The sequence below is a fragment of the Strigops habroptila genome, chromosome Z (assembly GCF_004027225.2).
Source record: "Strigops habroptila isolate Jane chromosome Z, bStrHab1.2.pri, whole genome shotgun sequence".
NCBI classification, from domain to species: domain Eukaryota; kingdom Metazoa; phylum Chordata; class Aves; order Psittaciformes; family Psittacidae; genus Strigops; species Strigops habroptila.
Window position 1 is genome coordinate 91639590 of NC_044302.2, and position 27681 is coordinate 91667270.

The 27681-nt window shown below is 57.4% G+C and overlaps 1 protein-coding gene across 1 annotated transcript; it reads right to left on the reverse strand.

Moving 5' to 3' along the window:
• Positions 1–3570: 3570 nt before the first annotated feature.
• On the reverse strand, positions 3571–27207 carry IL11RA (interleukin 11 receptor subunit alpha). Its single transcript, XM_030512679.1, is given in 14 exon segments — positions 3571–4093; positions 4186–4268; positions 4824–4923; positions 5114–5209; positions 5616–5757; positions 5859–6022; positions 6143–6306; positions 6658–6690; positions 7430–7544; positions 7686–7852; positions 7990–8050; positions 8357–8456; positions 27017–27064; positions 27067–27207. Coding segments are annotated over 14 exon segments (1416 nt in total). The 5' UTR covers positions 27193–27207; the 3' UTR covers positions 3571–4076.
• Positions 27208–27681: the final 474 nt, after the last annotated feature.

The window sequence follows — 27681 nt, forward strand, 5'->3', positions numbered from 1 at the left end:
CTCCACATCTGTTTGGGTGCCAGCACATCTGGCCTGGCAAGTGATGTCTCCCCTTCTTTCTTTCAGGAAAGAGTGGATGATGGGTAAGTTTGCAGGTCTGTGGCAACTAGAAAGTAAGGCAAATGAAGAGAGAGCATGAGTGATCTCAGGGGTCTCCACCAGGCTGCATGCTTGGACCTTCTAGCAAGACCCCATTCAGAGTTATCCCATGTGCAGGTGAGATGAAAGCTATGGACTGGATGAATGCTTAGCACTTAGGGTTTTTAAAACATTTGTGTTTGGATTCACTGTGTCCCCTGGGTACATCCCTGCTGCTCCTCAACTCCCACTGCCCGGACAGCTTGAGATGGAAGCGGCTCCTGAAGTGGATGCTGTCCCTCTGGAAATGGGAAGCTTTCCCTGACACTCTCTGGACTTGTACTGGTAACAATCTGAGCTCTGTCTCCTCATGACGGCTGTGATGGCACTTCCATGGGGACTGGGTATATGGGTCGTACCTGGGACTTCCTCCCAAACACCATTCTTGCTCTCCCTCTGGGCCTCCATTACACACTTGGCCTCCCAGCTGTCTTCACAAGTCACCACTGCATAATGAGCATCTTTGATGCTTAGGATGGTATTTGGGTGTCCAAACTACCTATCCATCCATACATCCATGCATCCATACATATATCCATCCCTTCCTTCTCCACGTGATCCATGCATACACCTAAAAATCTGCACAGCTCTTTCCCTCAATCAGTGCATCCTTCCCTCCCTGCTGAACCACTGACTATATACACACCCTTTCCTTGTGATATATATGTTTCATGTCCCTACAGTTTCCATGATCTGCTGGAGCTGCTTTTACTTCTTTCCTTGGCTCAGGACGTGGTGGAGAAGGAAGCTGGAGCAGCCATGAGAGGTAAATTGAGACTGTTTTGCTTCACAGTCCTGTGCAACCCGCCTCCTCTGCTGCAAGATCCGTGTTGATCCTGCCAGCGAGGCAGGGACAGGAGGAGCTAAGCATGAGGGACAGCTTGGATTTAGCAGGGCTGGTGCAGTCAAAGGAACCACTGCACATCCATCCACATCCAGTACCCTGATGCAAAGGCTCTTGCCCAGGTTTATTGTTTTCCCAAACAAGCCCTGCACTCAGCTGGGTGGCTAGCGCACCTCAGCCCCTGCCTGAGAGATGCTCTGGACTGGGGCCACCCTGTGCTGGATGGATGGGCATGGACCTTTCCACACCTCGATGCTGAGGACCTTCCCTGCAGCATAGCATTGCCTGCTGCAAGTGTTTTACCCTCAGCAGGACTCAGGCCATGTTCTTCTGCTGGGCTTTGGCTGATCCCTGCCCCATGCCAGGAAGCTGGACCGACCCATCCCTGCTCCTTGTGGATGCAGCCGAAAGGCTGCTTTGACCTTGCACAGCCTCAGCATCTCCAGGCCTGGGTTGCAGCAGCTCCCCCAGTGATACTGGCCCAGCATCCGCCCGGGGAGGGTGGGATACAGCAGCAAGCTTGGAAGTGCCTCTGCCTACTCGGGACAGGGCTCCAGCCTGCAGCAGGAAGCCTCCTGCTCACTGTGTGAGCTACCAAAGAGCCCAAGCCTTGAAGGAAGTGCCCTGGCCCCGCAGTGGAACAGGGTGGTGCCGGCACTGCGACTGCTCTCATGGTCCCTTCCTGTTTTTCTTCTCCACAGTTTGAAGGCAAAGTTGACTTTGGCATCTGGAGCCCTCTCCTTTATCCCAGATTGCTGTTCATGCCCGCCCTCCCCTTGCACCTAGTGGAAAGCCCTGTTTGCCCATGTCCATCCTCCCCGCTGGCAGCTGGGAGTGCAGCATCCAGCACCAAGCATCTTTAGCCCTGACAAGCACTGAACTTGCTGCTTCCTTTTGGTCGCTGATGTCCGTGTGTCATATTTACAGGCTGCTGGGGCAGTAGGTGAGCCATGGGGCATCCCACCAGACTTCGTGGTGGCATGCAGACCTCTCATCTGCTCATGGTATCTCCTGCTGCCAGATGGCAGCATGTCTCATCTCTAAAGCTTCCATCAGAGAGGAAAAGGGTCACCCTTCAGCGCCAAGGGAAGTGGGATACAGTGATGAGCACGAGGTGAGCATCTTCTGCCCTTAAGCTGCCCTGGTTACTGGAACTGGGTGTCCTCACTACCTGACCTGTCAAGCCCAGGCTATGAAAGGCCACACAGGGCTTGGCACATGGGGACAGCACTGCTGTGGGTCACTTCTGCCTGTCATTTCTTATATACCCACCTGAGCTTGCACAATGCAGGCACACGTTCCTTCGTGGACATGTGAGGCTCTGGTGGTCTTCGCTTCCCCCAGCCAGCAGCAACACCCTTCTGTTTGGAGCATGCCTGGGCTTTCTGGAGTTTATAAGGCAGGATACGGGGGCCAGAGCCATTGTTGTGTGTCTCAAGCAGCCGTCAGCCTCTAAACCAGCACCAGGTGCCGGGAAACCAGAGCTCATTGTGCAAATACTGGAGCCACAGCTATGAGATGGACATCACCCGTGTTCAACAACATCCTATGGACAAACAGAGCTCTGAGCTCCTCTGTAGTGGCAGGGGAGTGGGATTTGCTGGTGATAATAGCAGGTTTCCAAGTGGAAAGCGCTGCTCGTGATATGCTGGGGACTGAGGTGAGACAAGGGTGACCATGGCACATCAGAAAGTGTGGTGACTAGGTTGGATGCCAGGGACCAGAGCATCTGGAGCTGGTAAGTTCTGGGTTGTCCCTGAGAGAAGGGATGTGGCTGTTGGGTCCAGAAGAATCTGTCCCCTTACACGTCCCAGCTTTGTGACCTGCCTTACTTGCTCCGTGGAGAGCCCTGCTCCTGTCCAAGGATGATGCCACCCCAGTAGCACACTGTAGCTGCAGGGCTGACTCCCATCTCCTCCATCCAGGACAAGTAAGGGTGAGGGGCAATGAGGGGCCGGGATCCTGCAAAGCCAAGCAATGGCACGGGCAGCCCCCATGCCCCTGCAGCTGGGGTGGGAGTGCAGGGACACCCAGCAAGGGCAGAGGGGTCCATGGGCATGCAAGCCATTGCAATAGGCATAACCGTGTCCCAGTTCCCTCCATTCCGATCTCCATGAGGACCCTTTCAGAAGGTGTCCCCCACTCCAGAGGGTTCAAGGGCAGCCCAGGGGCCCCGTTGGAAGTGAAGCACCTCCCCAGCAGGGCAGGAGCAGGGACCCACCCTGCGCTGGCTCTGCTCCTCGTGCTCCCCGTGCTGCCGCTGCCTCCATTTCCACCCTCCCCATCTGGATCTTGTTGGGCCGCTGGCGCTGAGCACTGGGATCGGGAGGTGCCAACACATGGAAGCAATCAGAGGGGCTGGGTCAAAGCGCGGGGAGGGGGCCACATGCTGCGTTAGAGGGGCTGTGCAGAGGGTCCTGTCCCTCCTGTCGGGCTGGCGAGGACAAGGAAGATCTGCTGCATCCTCTTATAGCACTCAGCAAGTGGTGCTTGGAGGGGCTAAGACTGACCTATAGGGGGACCATCCCCAAGCTGGCATCTCACCTCATGCCACTCAATTCTCCTCTGACGCAGCACCATCTGCGAGGTTGGTTTTGCCAGGACAGTGCCAACACTATCCCCTTTATTGAAACCACTGCGCTGTCCAGGCACAGCATGCGGGAGAGGGGCAGATAGATGGGGGGGTCCCTTCTGCAGTCTGGTGAGGGGTGACGGGCAGGGCTCAGCACTCCCTGCTCACTGATGCCCGGCACCCCCAGGAGCCTGCACACACAGTCCCCCTTGACACTAGGCAGTGAGGTACGGCTGGCTCAGCCTCTTATCCCCATGTGTTCAGCAGCAGGGCTGGCCCCGTTGCCTTGAGTCCAAGGTGCTTCCAGACAGCTCCAGGCAGGCATAAGCAGCCCAAAGCTTCTGGGAGCAGAGCCTCTCTCCTTAGGATCCATCCTGCATCCCCATGGTGCTGGGGGCTGCTCTGGCAATGTCCATGGCTGTGGGGTGACCCGGGAAGCGTGGGGTCCTTGGGGACCAGCAGTGGCATCAAGTTCCACGCATGGGACAGTGGGCGCAGGGAGCGGGGATGGGCCAGGGATCACTACAGGATCTGGGCCTCTGCCGAGAGAGAGAGCAGGGGGTTGGAGAAGGCCATTTCCACACTTCCTCCCCTGCGTTCCCCCCATCATGCCCCCTGCACCCCGACTCACTCGGTAGTGCCTTCAAGTGGGTGGCAGCAACCAAGAAGCTGTGGGGTTTGGTCTTGTCCTTGCCGTGCTTCCTCACCCGGAGCCTGGGGACAGAGCAGCGGTGGCTGAGGACCCCAAGCAATGTCCCCCACAACACCAGGACTGACAGCATCCCCAGGGTTCCACTATGCATCCTTATCCAGCTGTGTCCAGCTGTGCCCAGCCACTCCAGTGCATCAGCTCCAGGGGTGCAGGAGCTGATAGAACAGGGCTGGGATGGGAACAGGGACCAACAGCACAGCCACAGCATGGCAAGGAGAGCCCAGCTGTGCAGGATGAGGGGACCCAGGGACACAACTCCCAGATGGCAAAGGTGTATGGAGGGGTCTCTGCACTGACTTTGGAGCATGAGAGTCCCCATCAATGCAGCATGGGGGGATGTTAGCAGCAGCATCTTTGGGTACACAGAGACAGGTCCTACAGATGTGAGCTCATCAGAAAGACCCCAGGCAGACTGGGCAGTACTGCAGGTGGTGGGGTGTGCTGGGGAAGTGCATTGGTGTGGCAGGGGAGGAAAGGACGCATAAACTACCTTCAAGGGACAGAGTGGGATGGGGACCGCAATCACGCAGTCCCCTCCCTCTCACAACCCAACCTACCAGATGAGGATGGTGACGATGAGAACAGCAGCCAGGACAAAGAAGGTGAAGATCCCGAGGGACACCAGGACAGCCGTCTTCTCCAGGGGCTCGCTGCGGTCTAGGACAGAGACACTGTCATGGCCTAGGGATGCCACAGCCCCTGGCATTCAGGGGAGCCTATTGCAAGCTCCTGCACACCCCAGCACCCCAAACACACAGAGGCATGGGGCAGGAGACCCTTCCCATTAAATTCAGCCACATGTGAGCCCAGCCTGGCTCCCCTGCCCATCACCCCCAGCTCTACTCACTGATGGGCTCAGGGTTGGGAGCCTGGGAGGGCTCCTCGGCCAGGCTCTCCAGGCTGGCATCTGTAGTGGTTTCTTCACTTGCTGTGGTGACCAGGTCTAGAAGGACAGAGGAGGTGAGAAACACTCACCCAACAGCATGGGCAGCACCCCAGGGACCCACAGAGAGGAGCACAGAAGGGTGCCCTTGTGTCCCAAGAGGTGCTCTGGGAACCCTTCTCTGCCCCAAGGCTGTGGGGGGCAATCCCCAAAGAGCAGCAGCCTGCCTTGGGGCTGGGAGATGCTTTGACCCCTTGCACAAGCCTCCCACATGGGGTCAGTTTTTGGACAGTTCATGGGATCAGCTTTTTGGGTCAACTTTAAGGGACCCCACGATGATATCTAGGGGAATTAGTGCCATGGGAAAGGGGCCGGGGAGGTGCAGCTCAAGGTGCTGGAAGGGCTCTAGGGAGAGACAGCACAACCCCATAGGGCTGCTGGGGGCTGCAGCCTGTCCCCCTCGCACCTCTGGCTGGCGTTGCCCTGGCCTCGACGCTCCACTCGCTCCAATTCCCTGCATCCAGGAAATCCTTGGCACTGACTTGGACCACATGCTCCAGCCCGGCGAAGGCATCCGTGATCACCTCAGATAGGTTCACTGTCTCCACCTGCATGGGATAAAGGGGAGCTGTGGGGTAGGCAGGGGCACTCCTCACTGCCCTCCCTTGCTCTGTGCCCACAGCTTTGCTTTTCCTCACCCACCGCTTACCACAGACCAGGAGCGGTGGATGACAGGCCGGTACTGGAGCCGGAATCGGAGCTGGAAGTGGGGTTCCTTGGGCCAGGAGGAGGGGTACTTCCAGCTCACAAGGAGCCGCCGCGGGGCCAAGGGAATGGGCTCCACTACCAAGCCCTCTGGAGGGTCTGGCTTAACTGCATAGGAGAGGACAAGGGAGCCCCTCATCACACTGGGCTGCCATACTGCCACCCAGGGCTGGTTGCCCAGGGGATGGACGGACACTGGGATGGACAGACTGGTGGATGCAGACTCACTGATGGCCTGCATGGTGACATCGAGGAGGCGGAAGCTGGAGCCCAGGGGGTTCACCTCGGTGATGTTCAGGCGGTAGGAGCTCCAGAACTCGGACCCGTGGACGGTGCAGGTGCCGGGACGGGATGGATCCTGCAGGCACGGCCCCATGTGCCCGTTCTTGTTCCTGTAATGGGGAGGCAGGGTGGTGACATGTCCCCCCCACCTGCCATGCATAGATAGTTTCCTGGTGACCTGTGGGGACACCCCCCATGCTAAAAGCCTGGTGGAGGAGGCAGCCCCTGTTACAGTTGAGCTGCCCTCAACCCTCCAGAGCTCTGCATGTCCCTCTGAGCATGAATGAATGTCTCCATCCCAGCCCAAAGTCCCTCCTGGGAAGGTCCCCCTCGGGGGAAAACTCTTCTCCCTATGGATATGGGTAGCCCTCCCTCTGGGGACCCTGCTGAGGACAGTGGCAGAGTCTTTGGGAGGGGAACAAGTCCCCAGGGAACGGGCCCAGAGTGGGATTCAGTCCTACCTCCGCTTCTCTTCACCTGTCAGGGATTTCTTCCTGTCATGGGGGAAGATGGAAAAGCAGACAGTGAGGATGAGGGGACAGCATGAAAGGTGTCTGCACCCCCATTGTCCCCATTGCCACATGGGTGACATGGCAAGGGGCACAGAGCTAAAACCATGCCCAGCCCTGCTGGTGAGCAGCCTGGCATGGAGCTGGGGGCCCCAGCAATGGTGCAGGGACACTGATATAAGCAGCTCGCCAGTAGCCGGCTTTGCCCTCCCCTACAGCCCCAAAGCCCTTTGCTTCTTACCACCCCTCCCTGCTGAACCCCTGATGCTGCATGGCCCCCTCCTGAGCACACCCCAGCCTCTGCCCCTGCAGCTTTCAGCAGGGCTGTGCTTTATGATCTCCGTCTAACTTCAAAGTAGCCCGCTAATTTTGCCTGCTGGGATAATTAGAAGCAGCGATGCTGTCAGGGCTCCTTTCATCCCGAAGCATGCTGAAGCACTTGGCAGCTTGCAGATGACCTGCTTCTCTTTTATATCCCTTCTGGTGCTGGCAGAGTCGTCAGCAGGGAAGGAACCTGCTTGTGCCAGCCTCCCAACATTGCTGGGGCCCACCATGAAGCAAGCAAGTGCTCGGTGCTCTGCTCACCTCAAAGCATAACCTGCTCCAGGGTGCTGGAGATAAACCCATGGGTCAGATGGCCACCACAATTTGGTGGCTACCCTTGGCCAAAACCCAGGTCTCACCCTGTAACCCCCCTAGCCCATGACCTATAGGGACGCATCACCTGTAGCTGGTGATGTATCTGGTGGGGAGGAAGGTCTCCACACTGGAGGTCCAGGAGCAGGAGAAATTCTCATAGTCGGATGCTCTGCAGGACACAAAGGGGACCCCCGGCAGGTCTGGGGTGCAGGGGGAACTGACGGTTAGCGTGGGGTCCCCCATCCTGTCGCTGCAAAGTCCCCTCTTGGCAACCCTCTTACAGACCCATCCTGGTGGGGCTGAACACCGCACATAGCCCAGCCCATGGACACGCTACTCACACCCCAGCCGCAAGGACACAGCGTGCAGGAGGCCACCGTCTTCGCCATGGCAGCTGTAGGTTCCCATGATGGCCAGGCTGGCATGTGGCAGCACCAGGGCTCCCTGATGGATGGTTGAGCCCTCCGGCAGTGCCGCGGCATCTGCCCGTCTCCACTGCACCGCAGAGCTGGGGAGGAGAAACCGGGCAGGGGGTGTTGGAGGACAGGGACAGCAGGTCACCCCAGGCTCACCACGTAAGCCATCCCATGGACACATGGAAAAGATCATTGGACACATCCTCTGGTGTGCATGGAAAAGACCTACCCAGCATGGGCACCGGCGCAGAACAGGGTCACGTCTGTCCCCACTTGTCCGTACTGCACACCTAAAGGGACATACAGATCCCCAGATGGGTGTTAGCACCAACCCATGGCAGGGCTGGGTGTTGAGCAGCCTGGGGTACCCCCGTGGGTTGCTGGGTGCTTGCTCTGGCATCTTGCTTCATGCAGGTACCACCACATGGGACTGGGAAGCACTGGTCCCAGTTGGGCAATGGGCAGCTGCAGCAGGATGCTGGCCAGAGGGCACCAATCCCCATGAGGCTGTGTTTTGCGTATGCCCTGACTGGGGGAATGGGGTACCCCATGGCTGGGACATGGGGTGCTGCGCGGGGGGCTTGCGGGGTGCTCACCTTCCTCTCCCCAGCCCTCAGGGATGGCAAGGGAGGCTGATGCCAAGGCTGCTGTGAGGAACACCATCACCCTGCCCAGGCCTGGGATGGGACTGCGCATCTGGAGGAGGCAGAGAGGGAAGGAGAAGGCGTTATCCCCTGCAATGGGGTGTGCAGCAGGGTCCACAGCACAGAGCATCCCTGCACGACCATGCACCCCGCATCTCCCCCTCATCTCATCATGTCCTGCTGGGCACAGTACAGGCACCATGACACTGGGACCCGAGGTGCCAGGGTCTGTGCCACTGTCACAGATGGTCCCTGGCTGCTGAGGAGTCCCCATGCCTGGGGGAATGCAAAGGGCAAACACTGACCAGGAGCTTGGGGCTGCATAGGTTGGCATGACCATGGGCTCTTTGCTTTTGCAGTCCTGTGTCAGACATCTAAGCCAGTGCAAGTAGAGCAGGAAGGGACTGAGGAGAAATTCTGACCTGTATTTACAGCAGTTAGATCTGAAGAGGCTCATACAGCCAGAGAGAGCAGGTCTGTGAGAGCTCTGGCCATACCAAGAATGGGGCTGGCTGGAAGTCCCGCATCACTGCCCATCCCTGTACCTGCTACAGGGCTGGTCAGTGCACGTCTGTGCCCTGCCAGGCCATTTAGCATCTCTGGACTCAGGGGAGAATGGCCCTGAAATCCCTTTCTCCCAGTCAGAGATCACCAGTAGGTCAGGAGTGAGAAGTGTGTGGAATGCTGAGTCAGTGCACTCAACTCTCCAGGGGCCAACCCCAGCCAGAGAGTGGGGTCTCCCGGCTCCCTGAGGTGTCCATTCCGGCCTTCATTGTTCTGCACATATCATCCAGCATCACCCTGGCCAGCCCAGCCAGAACCACTCTAAGGCATCCATTCCAGCCTGCACTGTCCTGCACATACCAGCCAGCACCACTCTGTCCACCCCAGACAGCATCACCCGGTCTGTGCCAGCCAACACTGTCCTAAGGCATCTGTTCCAGCCTCCATAGCCTCGCATGTATCAGCCAGCGTCACCCTGTCTGTGCCAGCCAGCACCACCTCAGGGCATCCATCCTGGCCAGCATCATGCCATTCATATCAGCAGCATCGCACTGTCCCTATCAGCCTGCTCCCAGCAGGCACAGACAGCTGGATCATTTTTCCCTGGAATAAGCCCCTGACCGCCCTCCACAAATGGGTAGAACTGTTTATTTATATGGATACTGTCACTCCCAAGGGCAGGCTGCAGCTCATGGAAGTAAATCCATGTCCCCCTCGGTCACCCAGGTTCCACAGACAAGGGGCCTCAGGAAGGGATGCTCCAGCCCAGCAAAGGCACCCCAGAGCCACTGCTGGTTCCTGTCCTGTGGCTCATGGCCACAGAGCAAACAGGGTGGTGAACGAAACAGAGCTACAAGGCAATGTGCTGCAACTAGGGAGTGCGGGGGGGAAAGGCGTGCAGCACCCACATCAATCCTGTCCTGAACAAGCCAGGCAGCCTCATACACAAGCCCCAAGCATTTCATGAGACCGTCATAAGCTTTTCCTACCAAACCACCCATAGAAACATTCCCAAGAAATTTCAGTTAAAAGTTAAAAGTTAAAAGGTCCTTGCCAGAACTATACTGGTAACTAACTGGGAACATTTGGCCTGAAAGTAAAGTATTTTGGTGATGGAAGTTAAAAAAAAGAAGACTTAAAATACACTTAAGAGCAGCAACCAAAAATAACTTCAAACACCATGTGGACCAGAGCTAAGGGGATGGTGCTTAGGGAAGTGTGGGGGGGAGTGGCAGGGAGACTGTGTTAGTGTGGAGATGGGAGAAATAGCTTTAAAATAAAATCATTTCTTCTCCTGGCTGGGTTTTCATGCAAACGCTGCAGAGAGTGAAGGCAGGAGGAGAACCCATTGCTCCCCACGCTGCTCAGTGGCAAGGGGATGTGCTCTGGGTGCTGGCTCACTGCTGACACAAGTTTTCTAGGTTTCAGGGCCACTGAGACCTGGCCACTGTTTCAAGACCAGTCTGGAAAAAGACCCTGCAGCCATGATGCTGAAAGGCATCTTTCCCTGCATGGACAAAGGGAGAGCTGGGGGTACAGCCCAGAGGCATCCCAGACCCCGACATGGTACCAGAGGACATCTCTGCAGACCTCATCCCCAGCTGCATCTCGACCCCAATTTTCCTGGTGATCCCACAGCAGTTCCTGTGTCCTCCCACCCTCTGTCCCAGGCCCTCCCCAGTGCTCCGCATCCTCACCCTGCAGCACCCCACGAGCAGCTCTGCCTTTGATGGGCTCTTTTGGGCACTGCCCACCCCTGACAGTGCAGCGTGAGGGAAGGCAGCACCAAACCCTCCCCGGACACACACATTGGCTTAGTAAATGACCTGCCTGAGCACTGCCAAACCCTAGCCATGACCGAGCACCACCGCAGAGAGGAGAAACAGGGCAATCCCTTCTTCGCCTGCCCAAAGGCCACAAACAAAAGGGGAAGGAGCCACAGAGCAGGGGAAGACCCAGAGCCCTCGCCTGCCCCAGCATGGCATGGGGCCAGTGCTCTGTACCAGGCAGTGCTCCAAACAGCCTGCCCAGAAAGGATCCCCTTCACTTTCTGCAGCCAAACTCCTTGCCAAGGGGAAAACAGGCATACAAACAAACACACGCACATTCGTATGTTGCCAGGTCACCTTCCTTAGAGTCTCTGCATCCCCATGGATGGGCACTCAGGCAGAGAAAGCATCCCTCTATGCTTGCACGGCGGTGACACATCCCAGGGACAGGGAGTCCCGGCACAGTGGTCCTGGAGCCGAGCCGGGACAGAGGGAACAATCAGAGCTTTTCTTCCTCCCCACATGCTAATCCCATCCCAAGAGGCATCTGCCGCCTGCCCGGGGCGGGGTGACCTCCCGCAGCCACGGCCAGGGCAGAGGGACCCAGCCTGGGGCTGTGGCTTGGCCCCAGCAGGGAGGGCAGTGATTCCAGACTCTGCTCCCTTGGCATGGGATGCTCGGGTCACCAGGGTGACCAGCTTCTGCATAGCACCCATGGATGTGAGCCAGGAACACAGGGTGCCACTCTCCATCCTGTTCCAGCCCTGCTGTCCCGCTTGAGCTCATCCACAAGTTTCTGGGGAGAAAGCCTGCTATGACTCCCTTCCTGCATCCAAACTGAAATGCTGTGAGCCAAAACACCCCCCAAGATCACAGCCATGTGCACTGTCTCTGGTGCCTACATGGGGTGTGACAGTCCCCCCAGCAGGGCCACTTTGTGCCGTGGCCTGGCAAAGCCCAATGCAGATTCCTGGGGGAGGCCAACTTTCCATTGTGCTCGGCGCTTTGAAAAGACAGTGGGTTTTGGTTTTCTTTCTTTTTTTCTTTGCTTCATTTGAAGTCTCTCTTCAAAGAGAAGGAGCCACATGCAGAGCTGAGGGTGGTGGGGAGGGGGACACAAGCAGATGACTCCGTGCCTCAGGGCTGAAAGATGGCAGCGGGGAGAAATGGGATGCTCCCCACTGAGCATGGAAAGCTGAGTGACTCCTAAACTCCCCCCAGCATGGCCCGGGTCAGCATTGCAGCTATAGAGATGTGGTAAATAGAAGCACTTGGCAGCTCTCTGCTGCAGTCACCTACCTGCAAAAAGCTTCTCTGCAACAGGCAATGACCTGTTAGAGCTCTAAGGCCCTAGAGATGGTATTACACTGCACTGACATTGTCTAGTGAGAGCTGTCCTTGCCCATGGCAGGGGGGTGGGAACTAGATGATCTTAAGGTCCTCTCCAACCTTTCCAATCAGCCTGTGATCCTATGATTCCTGCCCCGGAGCTGGAGGAGCATCCCTGTCCCTGCATCCCAGACCCTCCTCTCTGCCAGTGCCAACTGTGGGAAACATGTCCCATGGCCAAGGGTGGTGTTGTTTCCAAGCAGCAGGAGTTTTCCTTTTCTTGCTTTCCTGCAGGGTTACGAGCACAGAGCCCTACTAATCCCCTCTCCTCCTGGCAGCCCTTATGAGCACAGTGCCCTGCTCTAAGGAGCCGCAGCCTGGCCTCAGTCTATCCCCGTGGCTGCAAATCTGACCAGAAACCTCTCAGCATCCCACCCCTGCAGCAATGGTGACTTCCATCACCATGTGGCTTCAGGTTGTGGGGGAGCATCAGCTCTGCTGCTGGGACAGTCCTCTGCAACCAGCCACCCCAGTCCGGTATATGCACTCTCACAACCACTGGGTGCCCAGAGAAAGGGGACCAAGGGGTAGTGGCAGGGACAGAAGCACATCCTGCACCACCTCCAGGGCCACCAGGGCCATGCACAGTCCTCAGGACCAACAGCAGCATCCAGGGGCAACTCCTCACCCACTTGGGCACTGCCGGGGTGATGCCCCACTTGCTGTACTCAGCCCCTCCAGTGCCTTGGGGACCTCAAATCACTGCTTTCTTTGGTACCCCTTTGTTGGGGTGCTGAGCACCCATGGGCCCTCATGCCAGGCTAGGCTAAGCCGGCATGAACACATGCACAACTGCAACCCCTGCAACCCAGCGCACTGGAATTACCCCAGTAAAACCAGTAAAACCAGTTGCAGCCTTTTCCTGTGAAGCCAGTGCAGTCCAATGAAAGCAGGGAGTACAGCCTGAATGCACGGTTCAATCCAGTAGAGTCCTAGTGTGGGGTTTAACTCAGGGAAGCCCAAATATGGGATTAAATCCCATGCATCTGACGAGCAGGATAAAATCCTGCTCAGCCCAGGAATGGGATGAAATCCAGTGCAGTCCAAATTTGGGGTTAAATCCAGTGCCGTCCAAATGTGTGGTTAAATGCAGCTCAGCCCAGCAGTGGGGTTAAACCCAGCTCAGCCAAAATGCAGGATTAGGCCCAGCACAGCTCAAACATGGGGTTATGAAGTCCAAATGTGGGGTTAAACCCAGCACAGCTCAGGAGTGGGGTTAACCCCAGTTCAGCCCAAATGTAGGGTTAACCACAACACAGTGCAAATGCAAGGCTAAACCCAACGCAGCCCGAAAGTGGGTTTATTCCCAGCTCAGCCCAAACATGGGGTTAAACTCGGCACAGCCTGCTCATGGAGTTACACAGTCCAACGTGAGGCTAAACCCATTGCAGCCCAGGACTGGGGTTAACCCCAGCTCAGCTCAAACACAGGGTTAATCCCAGCTCCACGTGGGGAATCAGTTCATCTCCACAGGCAGGTTCAATGCACATCTCCATCTAACCCAGACATCCCGTGTCAATGCCTGGCTGATCACAGCCCCACTGGTGTCCAAACTCACCCCACATCTAAAGGGTCACCCTTCTCCTCCATGGGGCTGGCAGCTATTAGTGGGACCCTGTGCTGGGGGTCCAGAGGGCCACCCCTCATCTCATCACGCCAGCGACTTCATGGAGGTCAGGTTCTGCTCTTACCCAGGCCAGGAAACTCCCACCCCAACGCCCCGATTCCCGTTCTGCCCTGCTCTATCCCATGGGAAGAAGCCTCTGGCTCCTGGTTGTAACCGGAGGCATCAGCAAGGGCCAAAACAGCGAGGGCTCTGTTAGCAGCCAGCAGCCCTGAGGCCACGCCAGCTGGCAGTGCTGCATTCAGGGTGGGGAAAGAAGGGCCCCCCCATCTCCATCTTCATGCTCACCCCCATCCCCATGCTCCCCCTTCTCCGAAGCCACGTGCCGGAGACATTCCTAAAAATAATCTCCTGGCTGTAAAGAATCCCACGGGCTGTAGCTGTAGTGCTGATGGGTTTCTTTATAGCCAGGAGATTATTTTTGGGATGGAGGGATAGAGTTATGTGGGGGCTGCATCCCCGCTGTCCTTGGCACAGGGTTGTGGGATGGGGACAGGCACAGTGCCAGATCCAAGGACACGGGTGGGACTCACTGGCAATGGAGCTGGGCCACCCTGTGATTAGAGCAGGGTGGGAAAGTCTTTTCCTCTTTTAGGATTTGGGATGTTTTTCCGCTTCTGGGCCCAGCCCAGCCTGGCAGAAGTTTTGGTGAAGCCGCAGCTTCCGGGACAATGGGGCAGCCGGGTACCAGCCTGCACCAGGCATTTCACCCCCCAGCAGCATCTGCATCCCCTAGAACAAACTCCCCCCATAAGCTGGTGCTAGGGCTGATACAAGAGCATATGTATCCACATATGCAGGGAACACGCTCTTGTGAGACCCCACTTGCAGCACTGTGAGCAGTTCTGGTGTCCCTAACATGGACATGGAGCTATTGGAGCAAGTCCAGAGGAGGGCCACGAGGGTGATAAGGGAGCTGGAGCACCTCCCGCATGAAGACAGGCTGAGAGAGTTGGGGCTGCTCAGCCTGGAGAAGAGAAGCTGCGTGGAGACCTCATAGCAGCCTTCCAGTATCTGAAGGGGGCCTGTAAGGGTGCTGGGGAGGGACTCTTCATCAGGGACTGTAGCAATAGGACAAGGGGTGATGGGTTCAAACTAAAACGGGGGAGATTTAGGCTGGATATAAGGAAGAAGTTCTTTACTGTGAGGGTGATGAGGCACTGGAACAGGCTGCCCAAGGACGTAGTGAATGCTCCATCCCTGGCGGTGTTCAAGGCCAGGTTGGACAGAGCCTTGGGCGACATGATCTAGTGCGTGGTGTCCCTGCCCATGGCAAGGGGGTTGGAACTGGATGATTTTAAGGTCCTTTCCAACCCAAACCATTCTATGATTCTATGACAGACATATAGAGGTGAACGCTCCACACAAGCCCAGCGCCTCTTGATGGACTCCAGCCTGGAGCTGGGAACCCTGAGGGACCCCACAGCATCCCTCTGCCTGGTGCTCCCCAAAACACTTCCCATGCTCCAAAGCTGGCTGATGCCCGGGAGCCATCAGGCTTAGCCGCTTCCTGGAGGCACGAAGGCGCCCGGGTCAGCCAAAGCGCTGCTGCAGGGTGGCAGTGCCAAAATAAACAGCTCACCTTACACACGCGCTCCCCCAGCTAGCCATTTGCTGTCACTGCTTCTGCAAAACAAAATCCCTTCTGGGCCAGGGAGGGATTTCAGGTGCCATTAAGTGCCACCTGGGTGGCCGAATAAAGCCACCACCAAAGTGTGGCCCATTAACCCCTTGCACCCCACTGTCAGTGTCCCTGTGTGGGGAGAGGACAGCAGCCGCAGATCCTTCGGCAATGTGTGATGTGCAGATTTCGGTGCCAGGCACTGGCATGTGGTGGGATGGATAACCATGGCCTGTCTTCTCCAAGCTTGGAGGCATGGGGTGGATGCTGGGGAAGCACATCACTGTGGCAGCATCCGTGCCCCACACCTCCTGCCAGGTCAATCAAATGGCAGCCCCCAGGCCAAAAGGAGAGGAGGAGAAGAGGCAAGAAGTGGGGAAAACCTGGGGCAGAAGAGGCTGGGGGCTGCAGCGCAGGGCCAGGGGATGGGGGCCGAGCCCTGCCTGAGTTGAGAAGGTTGGAAAAACACCATCCAGCTCATTTTGTGCTGGGGGAAAAAAAACCCAGCCAAGTTCTCCTGACAGATTAAGTGTGATCGTATCCAAGCAGGGGGAAAGCAGGGCAATGCAGTGAGCGTGCTGACACATCTCCTTCCCCACTGCTTCAGAGACGCCCCAGTCCCACTCGGGGCCAGCTCTGTTTACAGCCTCCTATTGTCTCTTTTCTTTCCCTTTTTGGGTTCCCCCCCACCCTTGCATCCAATGTTATAGTTCAGAGTAAACAAAAGCAAGCAGCCTTTCACTCCAAACATTTCAGCCATCCCAAACTTTCTCCGGAGGGGGGCTGCCCATGGAATTTTCCTCATCCAGAAGAATTTCGAAATGTTCCTTTCGCAGCCTGCTCTGACTGGAGGCCAAGGCAGCTCCGAAACCCTGCACAAACACTCCAGCTGCCCTCTGCACAGCCCTGGCTCTGGTTGGAGGCACCAAGGGCTGCACCCCTAAGTTCCCCTATGCACAGGGAATCCCTCCTGCCTGGCACACTTATTGCAGGGGACACAGGCATGTCCCAGCCTGTACAATGCCCCTAACCCATTAGGCAGAAGGTCCTGGTGAGGCCAGATCCTACTCTTTATATTTTAAGCTGCTGGTACAGTTATTATTGCACTGAGATGGCAATGCTGGTGCATAGCGCTTCAGTGCACTGGGTGAGGGGGTGTATTCCAAAGCACACTGTTTCCCTTTGCAGCCCACATTCCTGCAGCACCAGCCAGATTTGAGAGGGTGAAGTGGCTGTCAGAGCTCGGAGCAGACAGTGGCACCACAGGAGGGCAGTTTGCAGCAGCGATGCCTGCTTGGTGCCAGGGCAGATGGAGAAGGGATGATGTGCTGCCTCCAGCCCCCAGGACGAAGTGGGGGCATCGCACTGTTCCCTGCACATCCCTTGGAGATGGTGAGATGGCACATGCAAGACAGCAGGAAATATCCTCTAGGACGAGCCATGGTGCTGGGTGCCACCATACCTCCTTGAGCCACTGCCAGGGTGTTCGCACCAGCCCCAAAAGAGGTGGGATCGCAGTGTGGTCAAGCAGAGACCCCCAAGAGCTCTCTTGGCCCTGGCTAGGCATAGATGTGGTGCAAAACCCATGGGACCATAGCATGGGGCTGCCAGTACTGCTCATCCCACTGACAATGGGGGCACCAGGGGTGGCCCCTGAAACAACAGAAGTGAGAAAAGCCCAGCCAAAAAGCCCCTGAAGAAAGCCAGCAGTCACGGAAAGAAGCATCCAAAGCTCAGCCCAGTGTGGATTTGGCTGTCAATGCAAGTCATTGTGGTGGCCTGGCACGCTGATGTCCTCTGCTCGCCTTCCTGAACGCTTCCCGGATGGATGTCACTGAGTAGGTAATCCCGCATCCCAATAGACACCAGGACATGCTGGGGAGCCCCCACTTTCTCCCTCCCCATACACATGCAGGTTTTGGGGGCTGCAACCCCTTAATGCACCCATGCTGTCATGCCAGAAGGGCAAACCCTTTCTGGTACCCACTGCATCCCTCCCCTGCAGCATCCTGATGGGCGCAGCAGCACCGGTAGCAGGGGGAGATACCTCAGCTCCACGCTGGACGGGGATCTTGCTGTGGGATGGGACTCTTCCAGGTACCCCTGCTGCCTCTGCACCATCTCCTTGCACCGCCTCTCTGGGCTCTCCTCCTCCACGGAGGCTGTTTGGTGGCTTGGTGTGGGAGCGGTCCTACCCCCCCACCGCTACAGCAGCCCCCTCCCCTATAAAGGGGCCAGGCAGCGGTTGTGCAGGGAGCAGAGCCCCCAGCACAGCAGATGGGGTCTGTAAGGCGAGGCTCCCCCAGGTGTGTTTGCCTTGGCCGGGGCTCAAGCCCGTCCAATTAGAGCTATAGAAAACATACATTAAGATGGGGGGGGGGGGGGGAATAATCCTCTCCCCTGTGCTGGGGCCCAGGGTTTGGCCGGGGTTTCTCGGCAGGCCAAGCGCAGGCGATACAGGCTCTGCTGGCAGCAGCACGGGGAGGGAGGGATGTTTGTGGATATTAAAATGCAGTCGTAAAGGAGAATAAAAGGGCAGCCTTGTTTCAGAACGAGTCTCCCAGGCTTTCCCCTCTCCCGGCATGCTCGGCACCTGGCCGGCAGCACCAGCAGCTCCCCTTTCCTGGAGCCCCCCCGGCCACCCCTTGCTCACCCAAGGACTGGGGTGCTGCCAATGAGACCCCAACCCTAATGGGGTGAAGTCCAGCACTTTTGGGTGGGAGCGGATTTGGGGGACCCCCTCCCCAATTTGGAGTCACCCGCACCGGGTTGAAATTAGGCTTCTGGAAAAGCCATGCCTGCACATCCCTTCCTCCACGCCTCCACAGCTCCCTGCCTTCCCCTGCCTGTGTGCAGGCAAAGCTGCCCAGCCCCAGCTGCTTGGCAGCAGCCACATGGCAGCACCGCGGCTATTTCTCTGCCTGGCCTCTCCCTGCCTCCCCACCGGAGGCAGAATAAGCCACACAGTGTTTTGGCCAAGGTTTAAAATTAGCCCCAGACACTCATCACCCCGGTGCTGGTCCAGGGCTAGTGGCCATGGCAGGGTCCCATGTGGCTCCCTGGCACCTTGGGGTTTCTGCCCAGAGGAGCCGCCTCCTTGAGGTATCTCCCCAAATCCATCCCCGAAGAGGGATGCTGCCTCCTTGTAGCATCTCCTCTGACTCCACATTGCCATGCCCAGCTCTGAAAAGTCACACCAGGATGTTGGGGAGCAGCCACAGGCATTATCCCAGTGAAGGTGGCCCCATCGTGGTGCCATTTGCCCAGCTGGAGATGCTGGACCCACATTTGGCATCACCACTGGCATCAAGGAGGGGACAGTGGGCTGTGAGCCTGAAGCTTCCCTATTTATCCGTGCCCTTATCCCTCCCCGTTTTCCCTGGCAGCACCCCAAAAACGTAGGCTCACTGAGCCCCGTGTCCCCCCCAGCTTGTGGGGACCTGGGTACACTCTGTCCTCAGCCACAGCCCAAATGAGTAACGCCCCAGCAAGCGATCTGGGTGCCGTCAAGGCGAGCAGGGCCTGTCCCTTGGCCTCGCTCCCTCCCTGTGGCGGTGAAATCACGTCTGGAGAAAGCATGGGGAGGGAGCTGCTGGCCCCCCCCGCTGCTTCCCAGCGAGGATGCTCGCTCCCTGCCTGCTGGCTGGCTTCCCCCACTCTGCAAACCCCACATCCCAACACAGGGATGCTTCAGGGATGCAGCTTATAACAGAACCACACACCTCTTCTCCTCACTCCGGACCCCATAGCAGCATCCCAGCTGCGGGATGTGGAAACATGGCAGCAAGCTCCAGGCACTCATAAAAGCAATCCTGGGGAGCAGGGAGGAACCTCTAACCTCCCTCTAACCTCTCTCATAGCAATGCAACCCTGTCTGAGCCTGTTGGGCAACTAGGAGCGGATGGGGGACCGCTGACACCGCCCTTGGCAGAGCCATGGGCCATGGAGGGTGCTGATGTCTCTGGCAGGCTGGAAGTACACCTGGGCAGCACCAGAGGGGACGGTGAAGGACGGGCCACCACCGCTGGCGTCCGACCTGGCACGTGGCACGCGCCGGCTGTGACTGGGGTGACTAATGCAGCTCTTTAAACGCCTCCGCCGGCACGGGAGCGTGGCTCCGGGTTAGGGTTTAATTATCTGCCTTCCTCTGCAGCCCGCGCTCTCCTCTTGCTGAACCACCACAGGGACCCCGGGGATGTCATCCATCCATCCCCCCCCTGCCCCGGCCAGGGATGCTGGCACTGAGCGAGCGGGGCTGCAGCAGGGAGCTGGCCGGGAGCACGCCGAGGCTGCAGCTGGGGGCTATAAAAAGCACGGCTGTGGTATGCAGCGAGGCACTGAGAGGGGAATAAAATCAAATCAGGTGGTGGATGAGCCGGGCGGTTGCTTCTGCGCTAGAGCTGGCCCTGGCGCTGCTCCGAATCATCCTTTCCTTGCTCCTTGCCCGGCCGACAGCTCCCGGTGATGCTGGGGCTGAGTGGAAAGCTGAGATTTGGCAAAGGATGGAGAACGCAGGGCTGGGTTGGAAGGCAACAAGAGTGGGTCAAGACTGGGGGAATGATGGCTGGCTGTGGCGTGTGGGCTGCCCAGGATGGAGGCATCGCAGCCACTCTTTGCCCAGCCCAAGACACCGGATCTGGGCACTCAGCCTCCTGGCAGCGTGCACCAGAGGATTAACTGTGCACTGATTTACGCCCAGAGTTGCCTTTGCCAGGAGGAGGCTGGCATGCTGACAGCAAGAGCGTGCACCCCACCATCCACCAGTACCCCCAGCATGCGGGTCCGTGTGGGGACCTCACCCAGGGAGGACAGCAGCAGCAGCACAAACTGAGGACAGACGGGGCTGCCCTTGGGCTGGCGGGAGCTCCCTGCTCAGGGACGTGCCGTGTTTGCACAAGCCTGAGCAGGGGAAGGTCGGATTAATTTTAAACCTGAATAAACAAGGAGAGAAGGCAATGCCAGAGTTCGCCCTTCCCAGAGGGGATGCCCAGCAGCAGGGCACAGCACCCATGGCACAGCCATACCCAAGTGTCAGTAGGGCTCAGCCCCAGGGTTCACATCGCCCTAGGAAAGCTGGGACAGACACAAATCCCAGATCCCATGCCTGAGGGCCTCCCTTTTCCACAAGGAGCTCCCAGCTGAGTCAGTGCTGGCAGCAGGGAGAGCAGCTCCTGCTCCTCTTTTCAGAATCCCTCTGGCCTTTATGGGGAAGCACCCACACCAGGACCCCCATCCCACCAGGAACAGCTCATCTGTCCCATGGCCACAGTGCATGATATGGTTTTGGGAAACAACCAGGAGGAACAAAAAGCAAAATGTAATAAAATTGTTTGTGGGTCAAGAGGAAAATGGAAAAAAAAAAAAAAAAAAAGTTTGTGTTTTGTGTGCCAAAAGGAAAATGAAAACCAAAACATTTTGTTCTAAATGATAGGCCTTGTTTGGTTTTCAGTGGTTTTACTTTTTTAAAATGGTTTGGGTTAAATCGAGCTAAATTTGGCTTACAAACATTACCTTGGGGCGGGGAATGAAATGAAATTAAAAAAAAAAAAAAAAGTAAAAAAAAAAAAAAATCAAAACATCTCATTTGGAAAATGTCAGAGCGAAGCGCCACGGCTTTTCCAGCCCTGGGAGAGCCGCAGCCGGGCGCTGAACCCAGCCCTAGCTCACAGCTTGGGACAGCCTTCCCCAAGCAGCCTTTTTATCCCGAAAATAAAGCAGCTGCTGTGCAGATTGACAGCCAGGAGGGCTTGTGCCCTGCTGCCCGGCTCCCATTGGGGATATGCCTTCTGCTTGTGCCAGTCCCCAGGTCCTGATGAGGCATGGAGAGACCCCTCTGCAGCCGGCAGCCATGCATGTGAGCCGAATCCGAGCCGAGCTGCTCTCCAAAACTCCTCTTTAAATGTCTTTTCTATTAGGTCAGCATTCCTGCGTCGCCCAGGGAAGGTGGTTACGGTCGGCAGCCCGGCACACAGGCTCCTCGGTGCTGGCTGCTGGCTCTGGGTCAGCAAGCAGCCTGCCCACGCTATTAAATTACTGAGAAAAATGGATCATTTCACCAAAAATTAGGTGCAGGAACCTCTCGCGTGGTGGCAAGGCGAGCTGGTAATTGGAAATTCATAGAGCTGGATGTAAATGCTGCCTCTGGATCTGCTCCACCCTCCTCTGGTTGTGGTGAGGAATGGTGAAGAGATGCTCGCTGCCGTCCCTGAAATGATGATGATGATGATGATGATGGAGATGCAGCGGCCACGTTGCCGGCAGCACTGCTGAGGTGCCCTGTGTGCAACAGGAGGGTTAAATGCTGCTGCAGCATCCCTCTGTGCCCATGGTAGATGGGGAAAATAAGTAAAAACCCAGCTCCTGGGAACCTTTCCAGGCACAGGAGGAAGAAAATTCTCCACAGATCGCCATTAACCACCCTGCTGGGGACACGTTTCATGGGGACATCATCTAGGGATGCAGCAAGATACACTGCCCCAGCGTCTGTCTTGCTCTTCCAGCTGCACCCCAGGGGTGAAAACCAAGATGAGCTCCCCTATGGATCTTGCCTTGCTTACATTCTTCACTCATCCCAGGGCACAGAATGATCACCGCTGCTGCTCCATCTGAGCCTGGGCACCTCAGCATCCTCCTTCTGGACCACTTCGAGTCCAAACCTCAGCGCCTCACAGGCTGAGCGGAGTCCTCCGAAGCATCTCTGGAGCTAACCACCCAGCTGCTGGAGCTGACACAGAAACCTGGCACATAGCTGCAGCCTCCATTTGGGAAGGAGGGATAGAGATGTGCAGCAGACCAAGAGCTATGTCAACAGGATGATCAAGAGCCCAGCCCCTCCGGACCTCACACTGGCTGCTCCCTGCAGGCACTGGGTGACTGCATCCTGCTCCCTGCATGCCCTGGTATTGCAGGGAGGGGAACACAGCACCCCAGGACGAGAGGCACCAAGCTGCTTTTTGGGTGCTGAGGTGCAAGGACCATGGGCACAGTCTCAGCTGGAGAGAGGAAATGGAACCAGGCATGTGACTGGGAAGGTCAGGGAAAAGGGATGCTTCCACAGGCACAGCCATGCTGCCGCTATAAAGCAGCAAAACTCAAGGCTGAGATGGGGTGAAGCAGCCACAGGGGAGCTACAAACCAGCCCCCTGGGAGCCTTGCAGGAGCTAAAAAAAATCAGAATCTGCCAAAGCAGCAAGGAACCCCCCGTGGTTGCATGTTGGCCCTTGCAAGGCAAGGATGGAGCAATAGCTGGTCGGGTCCACCAGCTCCTCCTAAGCCTTGAGGCCTCAGGCAAAACTCATGGAAAGCAAAGGAAAAGCTCCTGCAGACCTCCCCAGGAGCTGGGGGCTGGCCCTGGCCCTGCAAGAAAGTCTGGGGACATGCCAGCTGGCCTGGACACCCTGCGTGACAGCAGCTTTCGCAAAGCCAAGCAGAGCTACCACGGCCGAGCCATCCCCAGGGACCTTCGTGGGGCTGTTGCAGCACAGCTGTCGGGAGCTCTGTCGCAACACCGGCACGATGCTGGGCCGGCCCACGATAGAGACCCTGCATCATGGCACTTCTTGTTTCCTAGCTACTTTTGCAGGAAGGTGAGGACTGAATCACAGCATTATTGAATTGAAGAGGCGTTGGTGCCCATGCCGACCTTCATCAAAGAAGGGCTGGTGAGGTCCCTGGCTCCAGCTGCTGCTATCGGTCTGGCCAGGATGAAGCACATGGTCCCAAAGGAAGGGGCTGGTGAAAGCACAGGAAGGCGAAGGAAACAGCTGGACGGGCATTGCCGCACCAGCCCGCGGGAATGTGCTCCAGGAATGCTGTGCCAGCCCCACTGTGTCCCACGCGCTCTTCCACACCCCTCAGGGCTGCAGCTTGAGCTCTGTTCGAGGTGGGATGGGACCTGGCAACAGTCCCTTTCTGCTGAAGACAGAAGACCCTCCCCAAATTGCAACAGAGATGATGCTCCCCCTAAGCCAGCAGCTTTGCCATCCCTTCTTCCCCCTGGTATGTCTCCAGCATTGGCTTTTCAACAAGGCTTGGCATCCCCTGTTTTCACTTTAGGAGGTGGGGTAAACGAGAAGATGCCCAAATGACCTTATTTCCACCATCAGGATTTCATTATATGAAGGAGCCCTAAACTTTTCCACTGTTCCCTATATGGCAATCTCAGCGGGTCCATAACCATTTTTATTATGCTGTTTCTATTTTGACCATCTCCATATTGAGAGGAGGGGACCAGAGCTGAGCAGCCTCTGGGGAACCCTGGTTGGTTTCCAAAACACTTTCAGCATCCTCCCAAAACACTTTCACTACCCTCCCCTCTCCTGGTTGATGCACAGTATTACCCGTGGTCTTCTGGACATTGCCACGGGCATGGGCCAGCCCCATGTCCAACCATACCAGGTGCCTCCAGCCTGTTTTCCCTCTCCAAAATCATCTTCAGGAAACGCGTATGAGCAGGACATCGGTGGGTGTGACCTCCCCCTGCCCAGACCCTTGTAAAATGCCTCATGAGCTTTTTCAGCAAGGTCCAATCCCCACTAGAACAAGCCCAAGCTCCACTGGTCAGATGGAACCACAACACATTGTCCTGATAGGAGAGAGGTGAATCAGGTCTTGACAAACTTCTTGTCCTTCTTCTCCTGGACCTCCCTCACACCAAACACCACGGAGGAAGAGAAGTTTGCCATTGTTTTTTTCCATGTCCTAGACTCACATCACTGGAGAGAAGGAAGGATTGCACCTCTCAGCCCAGCCCTCCGTCTATACTGGAGACCCCGGTGCATGCTCCAGGGCCTGTGGGTGCCGTGACCATCCAAAAGAGCCTGAAACTCACCCCATCCCAACTCCATGCCAGGGTGACTCAGAGACCTCGGAAGCAGCCAGGCTTGAGAGATAATTCCTATTAACACGCTGATCCCTGACACCGCAAACCTGCTTCTAATTTCCAGAGGAATTTTCCTTTTTCCATGGAAATGGTCCATGGGAATCTGGCTGTTGGAGAAGACGACTCAACCACAATGGCGAGGCATCTGCACCCTTCCCCACCTTCACAGCCTGGATGGGAGGAGAAAGCCATCACTGGGAGGTGTAGAGAGATTTGCTGGTAGGAACTCGGGTTGTAAGGTCACTGCATCCCCGGCCAGAGAGATTGGGTGATTTTCACACATGCGATGCTGTTGTAACCACAAGAGCACTTAGAAAAACCAAAAGCTCTCTAAACATCCCAGCGAGTCACCCCAGACATCCCAGGGCTAATTCCTGATGCTGGCTTTGTATCAGCACCTCAAATGCTGGCAAGGCCCAAGCGCATCGCCAGTGGAGAAGAGCTCCCATCCCATCCAAGCTCTGTCCTTGGCTGTATCTTCAGCAGTGACAGAGCCACCCTGTCCCATGCCTGAACAAGAAGAGGGGAGACAAGCTGGGAGAGGTGCCAGAATCTTCTGAAGGGAGTAAAGCAGAGCCACAAGCTGGCACCTGCACCCTCCTGCAGGAAGCATCTCACGGGGGGTTTTCCTCCAGATACAAACCCATGGGAGAAGAAGACGCAAGAATCTCTTGGCTTGTTTAACCTAACGAGGAAGCTATAAATACAGAAGGGTAAACACCGGAGAGGGAGAAGAGGTCTTGAACTAAAAGCACAATGTTGGCACAATTCCCACAGGGGAATAAGCTCTCCAGGAACGCACTTAGCAGGAAACTGGAGGGAGGTTGAGTCCTGCGTGAGCAGGAAGAGCCTGGAGTCGCCTTTGAACAAGAGCGGAGTGGAAAGAGAGGGTCTGAAGGGAACGCTCAGCTAATTCATGGTAGCTAGAGGGTGCCATGCACTGGCACCATCCATGGGGGTCTCCCCAATTAGGATGGTCCAGGCGAGCCAGGGTAGAAGGGCAAGGGAGATGCAAGGCTGGGGGATGCAAGTATGGGCTGCCTGGGTGCCCACCCAGCCTAAGGCTTTTGATAAGGCCGTCAACTGCAAAAGGGAACCACCACTGCTGCCTCGATGAAGACGGCAGGGAGACTTGCTGTGCCGTGAGTCATTCATTCATCCTTCACAAACATATTCTATGATTCTATGGCCAGCACTTGGCTAAGCATCCTCCTCCCCCCATTGCTGGGATGGTTCTCTGGGACAAGGAAAAAGTGGCTTATCAGATATCATCATGTCAAGTTTTCCCCTCCCTGAGAGGTTCCTGTTCATGGAGCAAGAGGAAGGACAAAACCAGAGCTATTCTTCTCCCCACCTCCCTAAAGGCAGCCTCTGCCTTCAGCTGCACCCCCAGGGGCCCCCCCTCACCACCCTACTGCACCCTACATCCCCTGTTCACCCACTACAGGTCATGTCCAGCCCTGTGTACAATCCTGCTGTCACCACTCAGCCTCTGTCCCTTGTCTCCAGTCCCACTTTGGCTGCCAAGGTCAGTTCACATCTCTCCAGGGGGGTGATTTGGCCCCTTTCACTCCCCCCAGAAAGTGCCAGGTTGGGTATTCTATGATGTGTGAATGCTGGGGGACACTGTGGTTATATCCCATCCCTGTCCCCGCCCCAGGAGGGACCTCCACTAGTTTGTATCCCTCCATGAAGCTCCTCTGCCCTGCATCAGGCTGGGATGCCATGGGCTCCGCGCAGCATAACCACGCTGCGACCTGCCCTCCTATAAACAGCCCTAGTGCAAACACCCCACCTCCTCCTGCAAACGCCACGGCCAGACGTGGCTGCAGCCTGCATCCAGCAGGCACCTCCCGTCCTGGCACCAGAGGTGCTTGGCCAGCCCTGGGCGGCTTGGCTCTGGTTGTGTCATCAACACCGGTCAGTCCAGCACCAGTTTGGGCACAGCAACGCATCTGTAAGTTTTTGCAGCTCTGGGTTTCTCCCCATGGAGACCAGGGGCAAGGTACCTCCAAGTCCCATCTACACTGGGGTCTCGGTTTGCTGTCAGTGGTGTCTGAGCCAATCTCAGTCCCGTGGTCCTCTTTGACACCCTTCACCAGCCCAGAGGGGAGCTGGGGGTGACACAGCCAGCTTGTGAGGTGGCAGTGGGCACAGCCCACGGCTCGGCACTGCAGGGGCTGGCACAGCACGGAGAAGTCGTGATTGAGACGGCATCCCGGTGCAAGGAGGGACAAGGCAGGCAGAGAGCCCTGCCAGTGCCCGCGCATGGGAAAGCGCCTGTTCCCGCGCCTCTGGTAATTGGGAGCAGCTTTTTCCTCCTTGGACCCCCCAGAAGAAGAGGGGACCCTGACAGGGCGGCGCTTGCCTGGTATTGTTCCAGGCTTTCTCCAGAAAACTAGCCCCGAAGAGAAAACTGGGGGGGAAAGGGGTCCAAATTCGACGGGGGGTTAGCGTTTGTGGAGGCTGGGGAACGGGCTCAAAGATCCCACCCCGACAACTCCATCCATCCTCCAAGCATCTCGGGCAAGGCGGGCGGAGAAGGGGGAGCAGCACCGGGTATCCCGAGGCAGGCGGGGGGAGAAGCGGGAGGGAAAGTTCTTGCCAGCAACTTTGCGAGGGGCACGTCGCACGCACGCACACACACACACACAGAGCTTTCCCCCCGTACGAGCAGCAAACAGGCTGGGGGGGATGTTTAAGCCTCCTGCTGCGCGGCGCCGTCAGCCCGCCCGCAGCAGCGCGCCCCTCACCGCGGCGTCGGGGCGGCGGCTGAGCCGTCCCTGCTCGGGAAAGGGGTGTGCAGTGGGGAACGATTCCCTACCTTCCTGCGTAGCGCCGAGGCTATGTGTCCATGGCGCTCGGCGGAGCGGGGCCGCAGCGCGGAGCGGGACCGGGAGCGGGGCCGGCGGCGGGGCGCCCGCGCCGGGCGGGTGGCCGGTAGCGCTGTGGCCGGTAGCGCGGGCGGTGCGAAGCCCGGAGCCGCCGCCGCCGCTCCATTGGAGCAGGGCGCTGCCAATCTGCCGCGGTCGCCCCGGGACGCTTCCTGTCTGCGAGCCGCCCCCCGCACCCGGCACGGCCCCGTGACCGCTCCCCGCAGCCCCCCGGGGGTGAGCGGTGTCCTCCGGGATGTGCCTTCCGTCCCCCGGGATGTGCCGTTCCTCCTTCATTCCCCGCCCGGCGCTCACCGTCCCGCTCCGCCCGGGGCACTGGGTACCCCTCCGGGGCTCAGGGACACCCCCAGGATGCACAGCCCTCGCCAGGCAGCTCATCCTGCGTTCGCCATCCCCGCCTGCCCCTCTCCCAGTATCCCGAAGGAGCTGAGGCAGGCAGGTCCTGCCCGTGACTCAGTTTCCCTTGCCCTGGGAGGGGCATTTCTTTGGGGTTTATGTTCGTAAGGGTTTGTTTGATGGGGAATGTATAGGGTGAAATCTGGCCCCCAGGGCTTGGAAAGCCTTGTTACTCCTTGCAGCTTTTGGTATGTGCTTG